The sequence below is a fragment of the Aythya marila genome (genome assembly GCF_965140915.1).
Source record: "Aythya marila genome assembly, chromosome: 5".
NCBI lineage: Eukaryota > Metazoa > Chordata > Aves > Anseriformes > Anatidae > Aythya > Aythya marila.
The window spans coordinates 32,976,091-32,992,921 of record NC_139046.1 but is presented as its reverse complement, the minus strand read 5'-3'; the positions used below and the strand labels follow the sequence as shown (position 1 = coordinate 32,992,921).

General features: G+C 38.0%; 1 protein-coding gene across 1 annotated transcript in view; it reads right to left on the bottom strand.

Annotated features, from left to right (window-relative positions):
* Positions 1–2,855: 2,855 nt before the first annotated feature.
* RTF1 (RTF1 homolog, Paf1/RNA polymerase II complex component) overlaps positions 2,856–16,831 on the bottom strand; it is a 31,137-nt gene continuing 17,161 nt past the window's right edge. The window contains exons 6-18 of the mRNA XM_082762564.1: positions 16,066–16,177; positions 15,076–15,211; positions 14,396–14,573; positions 13,356–13,438; positions 11,768–11,855; positions 11,575–11,682; positions 10,921–10,998; positions 9,671–9,792; positions 9,262–9,319; positions 8,609–8,686; positions 7,399–7,494; positions 7,001–7,112; positions 2,856–5,683 (exon numbers count right to left, since the gene is read on the bottom strand). Of these exons, the coding sequence (XP_082618690.1) occupies positions 5,577–5,683; positions 7,001–7,112; positions 7,399–7,494; positions 8,609–8,686; positions 9,262–9,319; positions 9,671–9,792; positions 10,921–10,998; positions 11,575–11,682; positions 11,768–11,855; positions 13,356–13,438; positions 14,396–14,573; positions 15,076–15,211; positions 16,066–16,177 (1,356 nt within the window). The 3' untranslated portion in view covers positions 2,856–5,576. The remainder of the gene's footprint in view (positions 5,684–7,000; positions 7,113–7,398; positions 7,495–8,608; positions 8,687–9,261; positions 9,320–9,670; positions 9,793–10,920; positions 10,999–11,574; positions 11,683–11,767; positions 11,856–13,355; positions 13,439–14,395; positions 14,574–15,075; positions 15,212–16,065; positions 16,178–16,831) is intronic.

Genomic DNA, 16,831 nt, shown 5'->3' with positions numbered 1-16,831 from the left:
ATCCTCCTGAACTCAGGTGACTGGAAAAACAAGTCAAGGGAGCTAGAGAAGAACAGTTCCCAGGTTTCTACAGGTCAGCCTTTGAGACGCTGCTTGTCACTCTCCTTGTGACTCAGGTACTGCAGCCCCAGTATTGCTGGATCGATGCTCCCTGCACCACAGACATTGCTTTCATGGAGCCCAGCGCTGCCCCAGCACAGAGGGACATACAGGACAAGGGGACCATTGGAAAAGTTGCATTACTGACAGGCTCTCCCCTTAGTCCAGTTTTTTGGATGTGATAAAACAGTTGGTTTCAAGGTGGAAGTTGAGGAACAGAAAAAAACAAAGGGGCAATAAGCAGCCTTCAGAATGCAAATGCTCTCTAAATTTGAGGTCATAACTTATAGTTAACAACCAAGCATCACTAAGTTCATTATGACCCATTCTATGCTGGGTAACAGTGGATCCCACTATGAATCACTTCCTGAAGAGAGCAGGACCAGAGAAATCACCCAGGCTGTCTCTGCTCACCATTCAAAATTTTGGCATGGGGCAGTCTGCAGAGACCTCAGTCTCAGCTTCCAGTAAACAGCACAAAATAGGCACCAAGGGACAGTCTTGAACTGTGACTTTGCAATTCAGGTCACCTGCAAATGAAAATATTCTCCATTCTCTCTATTTACTTCACTATCCTCAGCTTCTTATCTTTGATCACTTCACAAAATATGATGAAACTTTGCCATGGAAATTAAAAAAGCAACTGAATTGATCAACTAATCCAGATACAAAACTGAAAATGATTGCTGTTTTTGAACTTCATTTATTCTTTCTCAGAGGAAGAATGCATTTACTCAAATCTTCAAGTTTGCCGTGATAATGGAAAAACAGATTTGCCTCTATAGCCTGTTATAATACTTCGTGGTGTAGAACCTCATTACACAAATATCTACTGTTTTTCATGACTGGTATGCCTTCAAGGCCAAAGAAATAAAACTTTTTGCTTTTTTAGTGCTTATGTTACATACAAGCTACTTTTCTAGTCACAGAGGTCATTTTTCCCCCAAATCAAGGGGAGTCTACAGTGTTACACCAACTGCTGAGCATGTATTTGGGCTAACTGCAGCCAAAGTAATCACTGCATTAGGGACACTCTTGGGATAAGATCTTATTTTCTATCATGATGTTCCAAAGCATAGTTGGGATGCGAGCAACATTTGTGTTCTGTCATACTACCAAACATCAAAATAAATCAGTTGTTGCTTGAATAAAATGAGAAATACCTGGGATAGGTAAGGAGCTGAGGATGAACTGCCACCTTCGAGCAGTGCCCACATGTGAGCTGCCGAGTCATTCACATTCAGGCTGCTGCTTCCCAACAGCTTCTACTCCTCCACTACAGCTTCCAGTGGAAGGCCTAAAAACTGATAGCCATGCATCTGGTTTTAGGAGCTGATTTTTTTATTATTATTATTTTTATACAGCAATTTCACTTTGATAAATTATGCTAGTGAATTACCTGTTGGCAGACCTGCCACCAAGAATTACAAAGAAGTGATGAAGTTGATATTTATGCTGCTGCACTGGAGTCCAATACACTTTTGTCCCCATTTGGGGCATATGGAAATTACACATTTATCTGCAGTCATGAAGGAGAGCAAACAAATGATTCAATAACGGTCCTTTCATTAAACACAGTCACAATAATCAGGGATTTCAGATAAAGCTTTATCTGTTTGATTTTGGGGCATGTTTTACAGCTGTTGAAATCCCCCTTTCCCTCCTGCACTCTTAAATGAACATCTTAGGATTTCTTTACTGCAACTTGCACCATAGAACAAGTCACAATAATCTTACTTACATTGTCTGCAAAGGCAGACCTCTCATATTCTGGTCATTATATGACTACAGCCTCGTGACAGAAAATAACTTGTATTCTTTGCTTCTGTGTGCATTACTTAGCATTAGGTTGTACTTACGAATATCATCTGAAACAAGTAACGTTGCCAGTTGTTAAAACTACACCTGCAATGTAAGTTAAATACCCTATCCATCCTTTGTTTTCTGTAGAAAAAGCTGACAGAGGCTTACCAATAAACCAAAAGGCAAAAAGCCAAAATCCAAGATGACCTCTACATGTCTGTTTATTCCCCAGTACGTAAAACTAGTGAAGTATTCTGTAAGCCCCTAATTTTCAGTTCTCACCTTCTGCTAAAGCAGTTTCTCCTCACAGAAATTTAATTCCTTTTCCTTTGAGGGATAAGAGCACATCCCATATTTTCCTTTGAGGGACTATTCCTCCCAAAGCCAGTTAAAAATTAACAACCCACCTGCAAGACTGTTTATGCCAAGATTTCTTTAAAATCTGTGACCTGGCATGGCAGCTTAAAAGCATACTCATTTTAAAAAAAGCTCACGAGGAGGAAAACTTCAAAATGCATTTTGTTCAAGTACATCAAAGGAACACTTAGCTAATCAAGTCTCCGTTACAGTCCTGAGTATAGCCTCACTCCATCTCAATCAGTAGCTTTTCTAAGCTCAGTTACATGCTTTAGCAGCTTTGATTACAGGAATAGCTTGGATTTCTACAAGACAAGCAAAGTTTGTATATTTAACAAGATGCAGCAGAAATGCAAGTGAACTGACCTTCCAACGGGCTCCGTTTGATTCTAGTGGTAAGGAGCAACTCCAGTCATCAGGGAGATCCAGGAGTAAACAGCCTCTCTTGCAAAAGGCCTTGTTTTTCATTAGTTATTTTACAGTGTTAGTATTTTATTTCTTAAATTTCCAGTGAAGTGTTTGTTTCTGAAAAAAATCAAACTTCCACAAACAGGAAGCTCTTAGCACCTCCGATCAAGGGATAAACATAATCAACCTTATTAAACCAACAAACCAAGTTTATTTATAGAAGTCTGTACAATTGTAATGAACTATGCTAGGACACCAATGAAACAAAGCAAACAAATCTCTCCCTAATGAGCGGGAGGTGTAGTCACTCACCTTTACATGCACTTAAAGGAAAAAAGATTACAACTTTCATACACAGTTCTGTAACTATTCAGAGTACTTTCTTGATGTATTATCCTCAATATAAGAGAGTTGCATGATACTTTGCTGACTGTTGCTTCTCTCAAAAACAGCATTTCAGCAGCATCCAGAGACTTTGAGAGGGTAAGTGGCAGTTTGATAGTTGCAGATAAATAGGACATAGCCCATCATTCATTTCTGCATTCTTAACTCCCTACATCTCCTGTTTTGTCTCCACTAAAAGTTTCTCGCAACACTGTACAGGTCGGGTCTCAGTGATATTTTTGACAGCAGTACAGACTACTTTTGTGTTACCAAACGTAGAAGTTCACTAATACCAATGCATCAAGGGCAAGCATATTAAAAATACTGAATCTGAGTTAACATTACCTTCAGAGACCACTGTTCACTGCACCCCAGAGCTCTGAGGCATTGCCATGGGAAAACCAATTTCTGAGTTGCTTGATTTTGCAATTATTTCTGCAAAGCATTGGAGAGTGATTATTTTGAAAACTGGCTATTGCAAAATAAGTTTTGATTTTTTTTTTTATTACAAATCTTTAACATCATTGAAACTGTTGAGAAAATGAAATCATGTCAAATGCATATCTACACAGTGAATCACAATGTCTCCTATGAAGTTATCACGGTATTCCATGGATTCCATAAATCCACTCCTAAAAAAGTTAAAAGTACATATACGTGAGAGCCTACAACAACTCCAGAGAAGCTGCTAAAAAAGGCCGTCAAATAAAGCAGTCTATGATTACATATTTACAGAATAATCCATGTGTGCTGGAACTATGGACTATTCAGTAAATAAGTACTGAAATATCCCAAATTTGTTTACATGGTAGATTATAGCTGCTTCATAGGTCGATTTTCTTTTTATACACAGTTCATAGTATCAATCTGCACACAATTACATGATGTTTCTTTAAAGCTACTGTTAAAAAAGGAATAAGAGAAAGTTAAATAAGAACTAGATTAAAGTTTCATTAAGAATCCAACAAGAAAGTATCAAACACAGGTTCAGACATAACCAGTGTATGATTTCAGAAAAATAGTAATGCTCTGACACAAAAAGAGCATCAGCATTTTCCTCCTTCGGGGTCCCCCAGAAACATTCCTATCCAGTTCAGTGCTTAAGTTAGCATATTCGTACTGGCCTGAGTAGGAACAAACACGTGCTTGCACGCTTACCTGAACGAGGGCCTCTAACCTTCTAGACTTCTAATTCTCTTTTAATTTAGTTCTTAGCTCCATATATTCAGTTGTATCTTGTTTGGAAAAGCTCTTTTTAAATGTCACTTATATTTACACTTTTTTTTTTATTATTATTTTTTAATTTTTTTTAAAACACCTGAGTGATAATTGAGCTGTCACTTTGTGTCCAGTCAAATATTCCATAAAGCCATACAATTCTCGTGCTAGTGTTGCACTCCACTTGTACCAGTTTAGATATGAAAAATGCACATCAGCTACCTCTCATACATTACCCACTGACCTTTCTACTGTGTCCTTCCCCTTTCACACAAAGTGATTTTACTTTTTAAATTTTTGTTTGTTTCATAGAAGCCTGGTTTAAATGGTTCACAAAGCAAGAAACAAACATGAGCTAGAGCCCAGTGAAGACACGATGACTTAACAAATGCATAATATTGAAGGCTTGGAGAAGAAACTAAAGCCCAACCAATGAGCACCCCAGGGGCATCCCAGAAAGAGCTACTCCACTCAGCTAAAGCTGGAGACTCCAGATGTGGTACAGATGACAAGTCCCACATCAAGAGCTGTGTACCTCTCTCTCATCAATTAAGTGAAAGTAAAAAAGGGAACATGAAGTTAAACAGCTATATCAGCCAAGCCGTTTTAGTAAGAAGAATCACATTTAATGAGTTTCTTTCTTGCAATTTCAGATGCTCAAGTACAGCTGGTAGAAATTCAAAACAGCCGTAAACTGTGACAGACGGATACAAATAGTACTGCAGCTTAAAAATGATAAAAAACACCTGAAAAAAAGTCACACAACCCTCCCAAAAAAATTTACACTTTGAACCTAAGCCAGTTTTTGAAGATTCCCTTCTCCAAAGCTAGGATGAAGGAGGAAGAAGAGGAGGAAGAAAGTGCAGATGACCTTCCAGCCACAAAGGTCTTGCGCCAATGTTTATTCACTGTGCCTGTGGTGGTATGTAAGGGGAGATCACCAAGTGCTGATTCTGCGACCACCAAGAGATTCCTACGGAAATCCAGACCTCAGGCTAATACTGAACACAGAGTAGACCAACGAGCTGCATCAACAAAATAAAAAAACAAAACTCAAACTAAAAGAAATGGGAAGACCCCAAATAGCACAGATCCACATTTGTGAGGGGGCAGGAGGAAAGGGCAAGAAGGGAGGTCTATACAGTAAATAGTTGAATGGTTTATGTTACAGATGACTGGCAGTTTTAAAGAGTCTCTTCCCAGCTCCATTGCTGCTCCAACCCAGAAGGGAGAACTGAAAAGGGAGGAAGAAAAGGTAGGACATCATCATGGAGCATGCAGGATCAGAAGCAGCAGAGTGGGCATGCTCAAATAAGCCCCCGCCTCTTTTTGTAGTCCTCCAAATTCAACGATCTCCGAGGGGCACCATCTTTTGCTGGTGGAGCCTTGGAGGTGATGGCCAGCGCCTTAGATTCTGTTGGGGATAAGAGAAGAGTGAGGACTAAAATAAATGAGAACTACAGATTTTTACTTCTTGTTTTTACTGACAACTTCACCACAAAATCACATTTGGCTTCTCTGGTATGCATCAGGTTAAAAGTTAACATAGCCAGTATCTGGTTGCTTATCTTCCAAGGTAAAGCACATGCAAATTTCACTCCATTTGTTAACTTGCTTTCTGCCATGAAAAGTACTTTCATTTCTTAAGAAAACTACTCTGCAACATATTGAAATCACAATACACACGGAGCCTTCCAGCTCAGATATTTGATAGATCACCATCTCATAGGAATAGCAAGCACAAAAGAGACAAATAACGAGATGGAAGTAAGACTTCCTACCGATGTCTACAACACACACCTTACACACACTAAATAATCCCCATTCTTCCATTATGAAAGACGACTGCACTAAACAAGATAAAAGTGTTGGCAAAAACAAAAACACCATCCATACTTAAACCTGTATCTATATTGTCTCTCTCTCATACTCTTTTCAGCCTCCTTTCTAGTTTTCAGTGTTCTTCTGTGCTTAGCCTCTATCTGCTTGCCAGCTTCCTGAAGTTTATAATTCGCATTCACACTCCTATTCTTGCCACCCTACCAAATTCTAGTCTTACATCCAGAATTCCAATCTTGATCTAGTTTGGAAAGACTCAACATCTTCTACTTTCCCTTCTTTATAAGATTTTAAATGTATGTCTAAGTACACCTTCATTCCCTTTCCCAATATTTTGGTCCCCATTAAGTTTTGCTTCAGCACTATGGGGAATACAAAAGTCAGTGAACAGCAGCTTGATTTTTGAACCTGCTGCTTTACCAATACTTGATCCACATAGTGCATACACAGATTATGGAATAGGACATTACAGATACCCAGAGCTTATCTGGTTTCAAAAGGGACTAGACAAATTTGTAGAGTAAGTATCAGAACAGATATCAAAGCTTATTAAATACAACACATTTAGATGTTCCTCAAGGATTACAGCAGCCACAGATACTGGAAGAATATATCAGACAAACTCTTGTTACCTCATTTTCTCCCTAGGCATTTGGAGCAAGGATACAAGTATATACAGGCTTTCAGTGTACCACAATCCAGCTGCTCTTGTTTTCTCAGTGAATGTCACTAGCACACATACCTCTCCTCCTCAAAAATAAGATACTTGCAAAGAAGACAAACACAGGTCCTTTGCTCCCATTTTCAAAAGCCCACCATTGACTCTGAAAGAGTCAAGTTCTACCATAATGATCTGGGCAATCACATCCCCAAACTCAACTAGAAAACGTACCAGAACTGGGAACCTGAAGATCAATCTTTACATCAAAGTCGTGTACTTTGAAAAGATCTTCCGAGAGATCACTGGCTGATTTAGAGTTCACATCCTTATCCTTCCCTTGACCCTGGAAGAAAAATAAGTAAATTTCCAGCCCTTATGTGTCTAGACAAAGGTAATGACAATACTTTTCACTCCAGCTTTCACCACAAACATATTTAGTTTAGCTTTCACAGTGCTGGAGAAACTTAAGTTTCTTTCCCTGTAGAAGAAAGAGCTGTTCTATAATAATGCTTTGCAGCATACTTATTTCTAGAGCTGAAGTATGCACATCTTCTATTAGTCATAAGCTTCTAGAGCAAAGCTGCGATGGTAGGAGGGAACACGAAACAGAATCAGAAAATGAAACTTGCCTTACTCATGTCCTTTGGAGCATCTGGTAGTACACCAGATCCATATTTTGCATTTAGCTGTGCAAGGATGGCAGCTTGTACAGCAGGATCTCTGGACTGCAGGGGAAAATAAAACACTGTATGTAAAGTGGTGAAAAACTATACTGCCATTTTTTGAGACAGCACTCATATCCATTAATATAAAGCCAAAAGAAGATCTAGATCAGTTAGCCCAGTCTTCAGGATCTTAGACATTTTAAGACATCCTGATACCTATGTAATGCATCTGGTACTACTAAACTAAAAATTTCCTCAGAAAGTGTTTCTTTGAGAAGATACCACATTTCTTGTTGATGTGATCTGATCCTGTGACTGGTCTTAAAACTGTCCTCAGGTAGCATTGCTTTTATCTTACAGTTCTGGCTGAAACACTCTACTAGTGATGAAATTATTAAAAGACTTTTCTTTACATGGTAATAGTTGTCTACCATAATAAATCTACTCAACAACTATGATTCTTCTTTCTAATAATTATTTATTTCAGGCCCTGCAATAAAATCTATTTCCTTGTTAATTTGTAGAGACCAAAAAGATCTCACTTGACTTTTTTTTTTTTTTTTTTTTTAAAAGTACTGATACCAGAACTGTATACTATTTCTGAACATGCTTCAAGTCAAATCATTTAGAAGTAAAAGCTGATCACTCAACTTTGTTATCCATCATTTATACAGCTATGGATTACAATAGCAGGTTTTGCCACTACCGCAGTAGAAGTTTGTGTTAAACTACTTTATTCATCACAGGCCTGAAATGTCTAGTCTCTTCTTTCCTTTCACGTATCTTTAAAGAAAATCTCAACCAACTAGAAGCAAAACTCACACCTAAAGCAAGCTGTCTTGCCAAAGCTAACTAAATGCGTGTAATGGGTAATTCTACATATAAGAATTTGCTACAAAAATCCAAGGCAGAGTTGCACCTCCATGTACATGCTCATATCACTCATGTCTTTTATAGTTTTATGGAGGAAAAAAAAAGTATTGCTTTTTCCTTTTTGGGGCATAGTGAGACTAGGATTTCACTCAATTATATCTCACCCTGGAACCCCCTGAGCATTGATAGCATATGGCAGTTAGGAATGAATACAAATAACATTTTCCTTCCTAATCCCTGCATTGCATTGGTTACCATTTTTCCGCATATTGCTTCAGTTGAACTTGAATATTGCACTCACATTAGACACTATTGTGGGTTTGCACTGCCGCCTAGTAAAGGGGTCCATTTGTTGGTTTTTCATACTGTGACTTTCAGCCTGAAGAAGAAGCACATTGTTTTGCAGTTAGCTACTTGCATGGTTATAAATCCTCCCAAAGCACCACACCCATGCAAGTACTCACCAGCAATATATAATATCAAGGTTAGAGAGACAAAAATAGTAACAGCATTACGGACCAAAAAGATTGTGTAACACCCACAGTCCTACACTTCACAGAGCAAAACTGTCCTTACTGAATACAACAGAATATAGCCACCTAACTTGCAAGGTAACTGAGGCTTAAGTATTCATTAAGAAGCTTAACTATTCTTAATAGAAGTGTCACCACAGAGAATTGACTATTTTGTCTGCTATTTCATTCTCTGAAGTCTCCTTTCCAATTTTTTTCCCCCTTACAGAACGTGCAAAGTCACTATTATAGTCAGTAATCTCCTGACTGAGTTGATCATAAAGATAAAGCAATTAGCTTAAAACAAACAAAAAATCACATCACTTGCCTATATAAAAGGTGTTATAAGATCATTAAAAATGAGTAATTTCATCATGCAATTATCTTGCTATGCGTCATTTCATCTCTCTATGCACAGAAGTATTAATTTGCCATTATTTACCACGAGAGCCTTCTCAGACTCAACGATATTCCACTCTCTATTCCTCTGGTTGATGTAACTGCAGAAGAAAAAAAATAAGAGGGGAAAAAGAAAAAGAAAGTGGCTCATTTATCAACCTCTATAAAACAAAACGCCCATCAGTGTTTTCACATCTCTGTCCGATTACAAATTATGCTTACACAACACAATTGCTATCCCGGTTATGAGTTTTTATTTTTGACAGTTTTAACTGACACATAAAAGGAAGTGGAGGCAAAATTCACAAGTATCATGATATAAGCTTCATGAATACACTATACAAAAAAGGAAACAAAGCCTTACAGCCAGATCACTACTGATTTAACTGATTTCTCTGTGAGTGTTGGCTGATACTGTTTTAGAAAGAAAATTCCCAATAACTGTTTCTTACCTGATTGCAGAAATGTTTTTTGTTCGCTGACGATCCAGGGCTTCTGCTCTTTCCTCAAGTTCATTAAGCTGATCTTGAATCTGTTTGGCCTTATCTTGGTCCCCCAAGTCTTCTGCCATGGCCTTCAACCAAACAATAATTCATTAGGCACTACTCTTTACCACAGTGCCAGTCAGAGAAATGAGTGATAGACGCACAAATCAGCCAGCTAACCCTACTCCAGTTGCAAATGTTCTAACCCCATATACTAAGAATATAGTGGAGAGCTAAAATTTCCTTTCAACTTAAAGCAAACCTGGCCCTCTCATTCTGAAGAATTCCGTGAACCTTTGAAAACCCTGAAAGTAAAGACAACTTAGGAACACTAGTCTCAGCATGACTAGGACAACTCATTTAGATTAAGTTTTAATATTGCTGTTTGTCAGCCCAGGAAGAGACCGATTATTTCTTCGATTGTGAGTCGCCACTTATTTAAGCAAGTTGAAGGGTCCCCTACGAAAACATCAGACAGCCAACAGTAGCTTATTATGCCACCTTGTGGCAACAAGAGGCAATTGCACTCCTCTGCACTGTCAAACTGTTTACAAATTCATGCAGAGTAAAAAATGATCAAACACTACAGTTAAGTCAAAGAATATAGAACTAATGATTAACAATTCTTTGTTTTTACTCTGCATGAAGCATAAGGGTCTTGAAAAAGGTCTGCACAAACAAAAACAATGCTTTAGATCTTTGTCCTCAGAGATACTTAAGACTGGTTGTTTACTTGTCTTCTGGGCTTTGACTTCTCAGAACTGTTAGGTCTATGCATTCCAGGAAGTTTACACATAAAACAGTTTAGGGGCAAGTAAAACCCTTCAGTGTATTCTTTTCAACACAAATTACTGGTCATAACAAAGTAAAAACTCAGTCAACACTGAGCAAAAACAATTTAACACTAGATTTGAAGCCTAGTAACTTTTGAGTGTTACTAGTGAGTACCCTGCAAAAAAGTTAAAATTAGATCCTGAAGTAGAACTACTTAACTTCTAGTATCAGCTAGTATCGTTGGCAATTGTCCTTAATGAAGGAATGCAACAGCTTAAACTGGATTCTAAGTGTTCTGAACCCAGCAGTGAACCTTGAGAGCCGCTTCTTAACTGCATAGTTAAAGTCGAGCTTACTGCTGACTTCTGCCAAAATCCAGATGAGCTCCAGTTCTTCTAAATCAAAGACTGCATTAAGCTTGCAGGCATCATCTCATCTCTCACCTTCTCCTTTAACAGCTGAGTTTTCTTCATAGCATAATTTGGAGGGGCTTTTCTGAACCTTTCCTTCTCTTTCACAATCTGTAAGACCAGAAGAAACAGCAAGGATATGCATGTATGAAACGTCTACTTTAATACTTAGACAGTAGAAGCAACAGATCAGTATCACCTAAGAAATGTACTTACTGCCACAGAATTTTACTCATGCTCTTTCTTTGCTGCTGTTTTTAATTTGTGAGTTGGTAATGAGTTACAGCTCCATTCCCCACACTTACAACCTATAAAAATCTGATGCTAATCACATTCGGTCAATATGAAGCAAATATCAAGCTGCAGAAACTGTGATAAATGCATCTATGACGATGCTGTTAGCTTTCCAGAACATGAGAACTAAGTTGCCACACCTGGGTTAGGAGTTGAAAGCTCTGCAACACAAGTTGTGGAGGAAGGTAACAGGGCACAAAGGATGAAGTAAAGCAGCAATCAGAACCAAACAACAGCTGGATCACCAAGCTACTCTATCCAGTTATGCAATTTAGTTTTCTCCTTAGGAAGAAGATACCACGGTAATTGTGATTCGTAAGAGCTAGTGCTCTACTCCATACGTTCTTTCCACCTTTAAGCATTGCAAGAGCCTCACTACAACACACTGTTTACCTCCTCAATGTCCTGGTCATTAAACTTGTAGTTGAGGGCTTCTTTGATGGACACTTCCTTCTTGTTTATCTCATCTAGTGTAGGTAGCTGCATTCCAGCAGAGAACATCTAAATACAATAACAAGTTTAGTTTTCACTTCGAATACCCTTGGTGGAAGGCTGCTTAGAAGAAATTAAAGTCTGGCAAACTTACCGCTTCCTTCCACTTCATGAACTCACTTTCAGTAAATTCCTGATTTGAGACAAACTCCAAACGAAACACACGCTGATCACTGCCATGCCTGCAACAAGAAAAATGCAACATCCCTTTCTTATGGTACAGAGCTGTGATATTTTATCTTTAAGTAATAAATTGACCCATGAAGTCCTGAAACAGACACTTAAGGCTACTCTTGGCTCATGTGCTATATATTCTTAACTTCAGTAAGGTCTGACAGAGTTCAGGAACCTAAGTTAGCTCTTAGTACCAAACAGCAATACAAAGGAATACTTGACAGCAAGTTTGCAGGAAACAGTTAAGCAAGTAATACGCTCAGTAGTAAAGAGAAGCAGACTTAAAATCATAGAATGCGTCAGGTTGGAATGGACCTTAAAAGATCATCTAGGTCCAACCCCCCTCCCTGACAAAAAGTCCCTTCTCCTGCTTTCTTTTAGGCCCTCTTTAAGTAATCGAAGGATGCTGTAAAGTCTCCTCAAAGCCTTCTCTTCTCCAAATAAAAGAACCTCAACTCCTCCAACCTGTCTTCATAGGAGAGGTGTTCCAGCCCTTTTATCATCCTCAACTTATCTCACACCTGGACGATAAGTACCCTGTTTGGTGACCTATCACATGATCTTAGGAAACACAAAGTTATTTCATGTTTGGACCAGTAGAAATCCCCTGTAAGCAGTACTGAATTATACATTGCTGGAGCCAATTCCTGCATAATTTCTCATTCATTGGCTAATCAAGGGCCAGTAAGCCTTAGAGACTACATTCTGTGGAGCACTACCAGCTGAACTACCATACTGCTACTAACCAGTACTAAACGTAGTTGTCATAGTGTAAATTTCAATCAAAACACGAGCTCTCTCCTGAGGTAGCCTAAAAAGCTATTCTATGTCATGATGGATTTAGATAAGACTTTTTTTGTTACTCCACATGTGCACCCACATCTATTCTCCACATACTTATGTTTCTCCCAAATGGTTAATATCTTCTTGACCTATCTTACCAGGATGTTTTGTATTGGAACTGTTAAACCTCATCACACAATCCTTAAAAGGGCTGTAAGAACAACTGAGAAATATTATACTGTATTCAGCTTCTTCCCTACAAAGTACTATTTCTGTCGTAACACATACACCAGACCTCGTCATGTATGCCTTTTGAATGAAGCATATTTCTAAAACCTGATTATAGCAATGGTGGTGAAAACATAGGAAAGAATATGGCAAAGTTCAATAGGCCTATATGAGCAATCATGGGTTACTAGTGCAAATAAACTGATCGGCTGTCAACACAAACACAAGTCCCTGCATGAGATTTTTTATGATTTAATTATGCATACGTGTTAGAAAACAGAATCACAGAATCACAGAATTTTCTAGGTTGGAAGAGACCTCAAGGTCATCGAGTCCAAAAACAAGCAATAAAAACACAAAAAAAAGCATCCTAACAGTAAGAGTCATTGCACCGCCCGATTTGTTTTTTTAGCTCTCATCTCCAAACCACCCAGGGAGCACTGAATGCTATAAGGACACTGATTCATGAACTGATGACGGTTACTTTGGTTTCTTACCGCAACTGTAGTCCTTTGTTTGTCCGGGTACCACCAAGTTGGTAAACCTTTGCGGTCTCTACCACACCAGTTATTTCAGCAACCTAGATGCAAAAGAAAGGATGCAAGAGGTTTTTGTGTGTGTGTTCCTAGAACATACCTGACACATTTAAGCCTTTTCACTACACATCAAAAACCTTATTCTTATCAACAATTCTAACTATATCAAAGAAAGCAGTACTTTTCAGTGTACATTATCAGGTACTGAATCAGCTCATCATGTATCACCTTCCAGTTGGAAGGCTCTATAAAAAGCTTGATGCATTTTTGTATCTTTTCAGTCTAACTTCTAGCCAAATGATGTGCACCTTCCTGTTTTCTTTACAGGAAACTAAACTAGGGTTAATTGAGTGTTCTAAATGAAATACACCATAGCTATCCACATACTAAATGCAGCCCTTCTGGGGACCATTTTAATGCGATTTTAGATGATATTATTGCATCCTATGATTGTGCAGTTGGAGCAATGAAGCAGAAAAACAAAACTGTGTTCTAAATCACCTTCTATTCTGCAGCTCACTGATGTACTAGAAACCCTTTGTAAAGTGAGAACTGAGACCACACAATAACTTGGGAATATACCCAGAAATAAGGAATGACTCTTACTCATCCTTACTTAGTCAAACAGAGTCCTGAACTCTAGTTTGCAATACAAATGAAGAGATAAGACAGCATGAACCAAAGCTGAAAGAACAGGCTTTGTTAGTGCTCCATGCTCATTGTACATACACACATGTATATGTCTTGTCATCAATTAGTTTGATTTAAAGGTGAAAACTTGGAAACAATTTACTGGCCTCATTGGTCCCATTGATTTATTTACCTTTAATGCAGTCTCCACTACTCCTGCACCAATTATGCTTTCTGGTTATAAACGTTTAATTTTTTTTTTTTTTTTTTTTTACATTAACCACCCAAGCAACCATAGGTACCACAGTTTATGCTAAGCTGCAAATACTGTATTACAGAAAAAGAACTAAATCCTTTGGAACTGAACTCACCCGATAAACAGGTTTGCTGTTGTGATTTCCAATACCAATTCGGACAAAGCAACCAGTGACTGTCTTGGCAAAGAAGGGCATATGACACCAGCGTTCCAGCTTGTGTCGTGATAACCGTACTCGGTTCAGTTCTTCAGGCAAGGACACTGGCTGGGATTTAGGAGGAATTTCTTCTTTCCTGATTTGGTAAAGTTGAGAAGGACGAAGGATGATTATGTCTCTATTTTTTCAAAAAGGAGCCCTGAGCGAGATGCTGCGTAAATTCTACTTAATAAAATTACTAGTAAAAGAAGTAATTCACCACACTCTAGTTGACCATAGATATATGAATCTCGCATTAAACTTTTCTTAAGGAATACTAAGTCCTAGTGACTACACTTGTTACCCACTACCTCTGCTACCACAAAACAGACTTATTAGCTGCCACCAAGGCAGCTTATAAGCTAATGCTTTAAAATAAGTCAGCATATCTTTCTTATCTGCTAATATGCCAGGGTTCTGTAGCTGCTGAACTACAGGACTACACAAATCTGTAAACAGTGTAAATGGGGCTCAAGGCAACACCTTAGACACACTGATCTGCTCCCAATCAATTCTCTAAAGTAGTATGTACCTACATAAGGTGATTACCTGTGTTAATGAACGCACTCAATAATCACAGTCCAGCATTTACTACTTACTCTTCCTCTTCATCAGAGGATGACGATCTGGATGAGCGATCACTTTTCTCACTAGACTTGTCATCCTCTTCCTCCTCTTCATCGTCAGAGTATACTTCACTAGTTTTTAATGGCTGTTTTTTTGCAAGCAATTCAGCTGGGGAAGGGAGGAGAGAGAACAAGGAAAAGCAAGGTGTGATTTTTTTTTTTTTTATGAAAGCTTTCTTTTAGAGATGAAACCTCATTGATTAAAGAATTTTAGAAAGCAGCAGTAAAACAGATATATCAAATATAAAACTGACAGCTAAGTGCCACATGATTAAAGTCACTGATAGGCTAAGAATGCCATTATATATATTCAAACTGAGAAACTAAAATAATTTAAATGCATCTTAGATCTCAGTTATATTTATCTTCTGCCTCCCAACACAACTGCATGTGCCATACAAGATAGGCATAAGAATTGAATATATACAAGTTAAAACTATCTTGATTGAACACATTTTTGTTATGAGACTTTTTTCCTGTGTATAATATTTGGGGTGGACCACAATTAAAACCCAGCAGTAAAACAAAATAGGTCATGTTAAAAGTCCATGGCAAGAAGGACAAGATGACGTGCCAGTGAAAAAATAATCAAATGTATACAAAATAGCTTAAGTACAATAAACATGGTTTGGATTATTCAGAGATTAAATAAGAGAAGCTAAGCAGCCAATTCAAACACATGAACTAGATATAACTTAGTAAGTGCCATTCAGTGGACTACTAAGAAAGTTTGCTTTGTTCTCAGACCATTCCGCACAGGGGAAAACAATATGAATAAAGAGCCAAAGGTGCCAAGTAATTACGTTACTAGGTAATTACGTTGGTCAAAAGACCAAGGAAGATGCAGAGAAGTTCATTCATCCAAGACGCAGGATTACTACATTAGTTAGGAACAGATAGTAGCACTCAAAATATTGTAATAAGGTCTCAAAAATTAATAGTTAATGCAACAAGCCTTCATACCTGTTCTGTTCTTCCTTTTCTCTCTTTCTGCTTTTAGCTCTTCCATTGCCTGAGACTTCTTATCTAGTTTCTCATCCCGCTTTGATCGCCGCTCTTTGTTATGTGACATGACCTAAAAACACGCACAGAAAGTCACTCCACATTGAAGTGCAATTCATAAATTGAAATGAATTAGAACAGCTTGTTTGCAGACCTTGAAAACTTAAAATGGAAGCTAACAACAAACTCAATTTTAAAACTGTGGGGCTTTTTTGAAGTTTGTTTTTTCATAGTCTAGAGAAGGGGAAATTGATCTGAAGCCTATTTCTTTTTTGTATTTTGTATCAAAAATAATAAACATTTATTCCTCAACATTTCTGCCACCAAGTTTTAGTCCCCAAACTCCTCCTTAAGATAATTAAAAAGGACTAGAGAAATGAAATTGAACTAATTACATAACTAATAAATCATGAAGAAAAATTGGATAAACGTTAGTCTCACTGACTACTACTTCTGCAAGGCCAATGCACTTCTTTTGTCTTTCCTGAAGACAAAACATCTGTTAAGAGTACTAAAATCAGAAACAATGCAAGTCTTCTAATATTTTCAATTTCTTACAGGTCTGTCAATAAAAGCAAGTAACACAGAATGCAGCTTCTATAATGAGTATAGGATGCAGTCATTTAAGTCAAGTTGTTTCTGTAAGGCACCGTAAAAGAACCCTGCACACAATGGTTTTATATTTAGATCTGCATGTGTGCACATGCACTACATACTATGTATACAT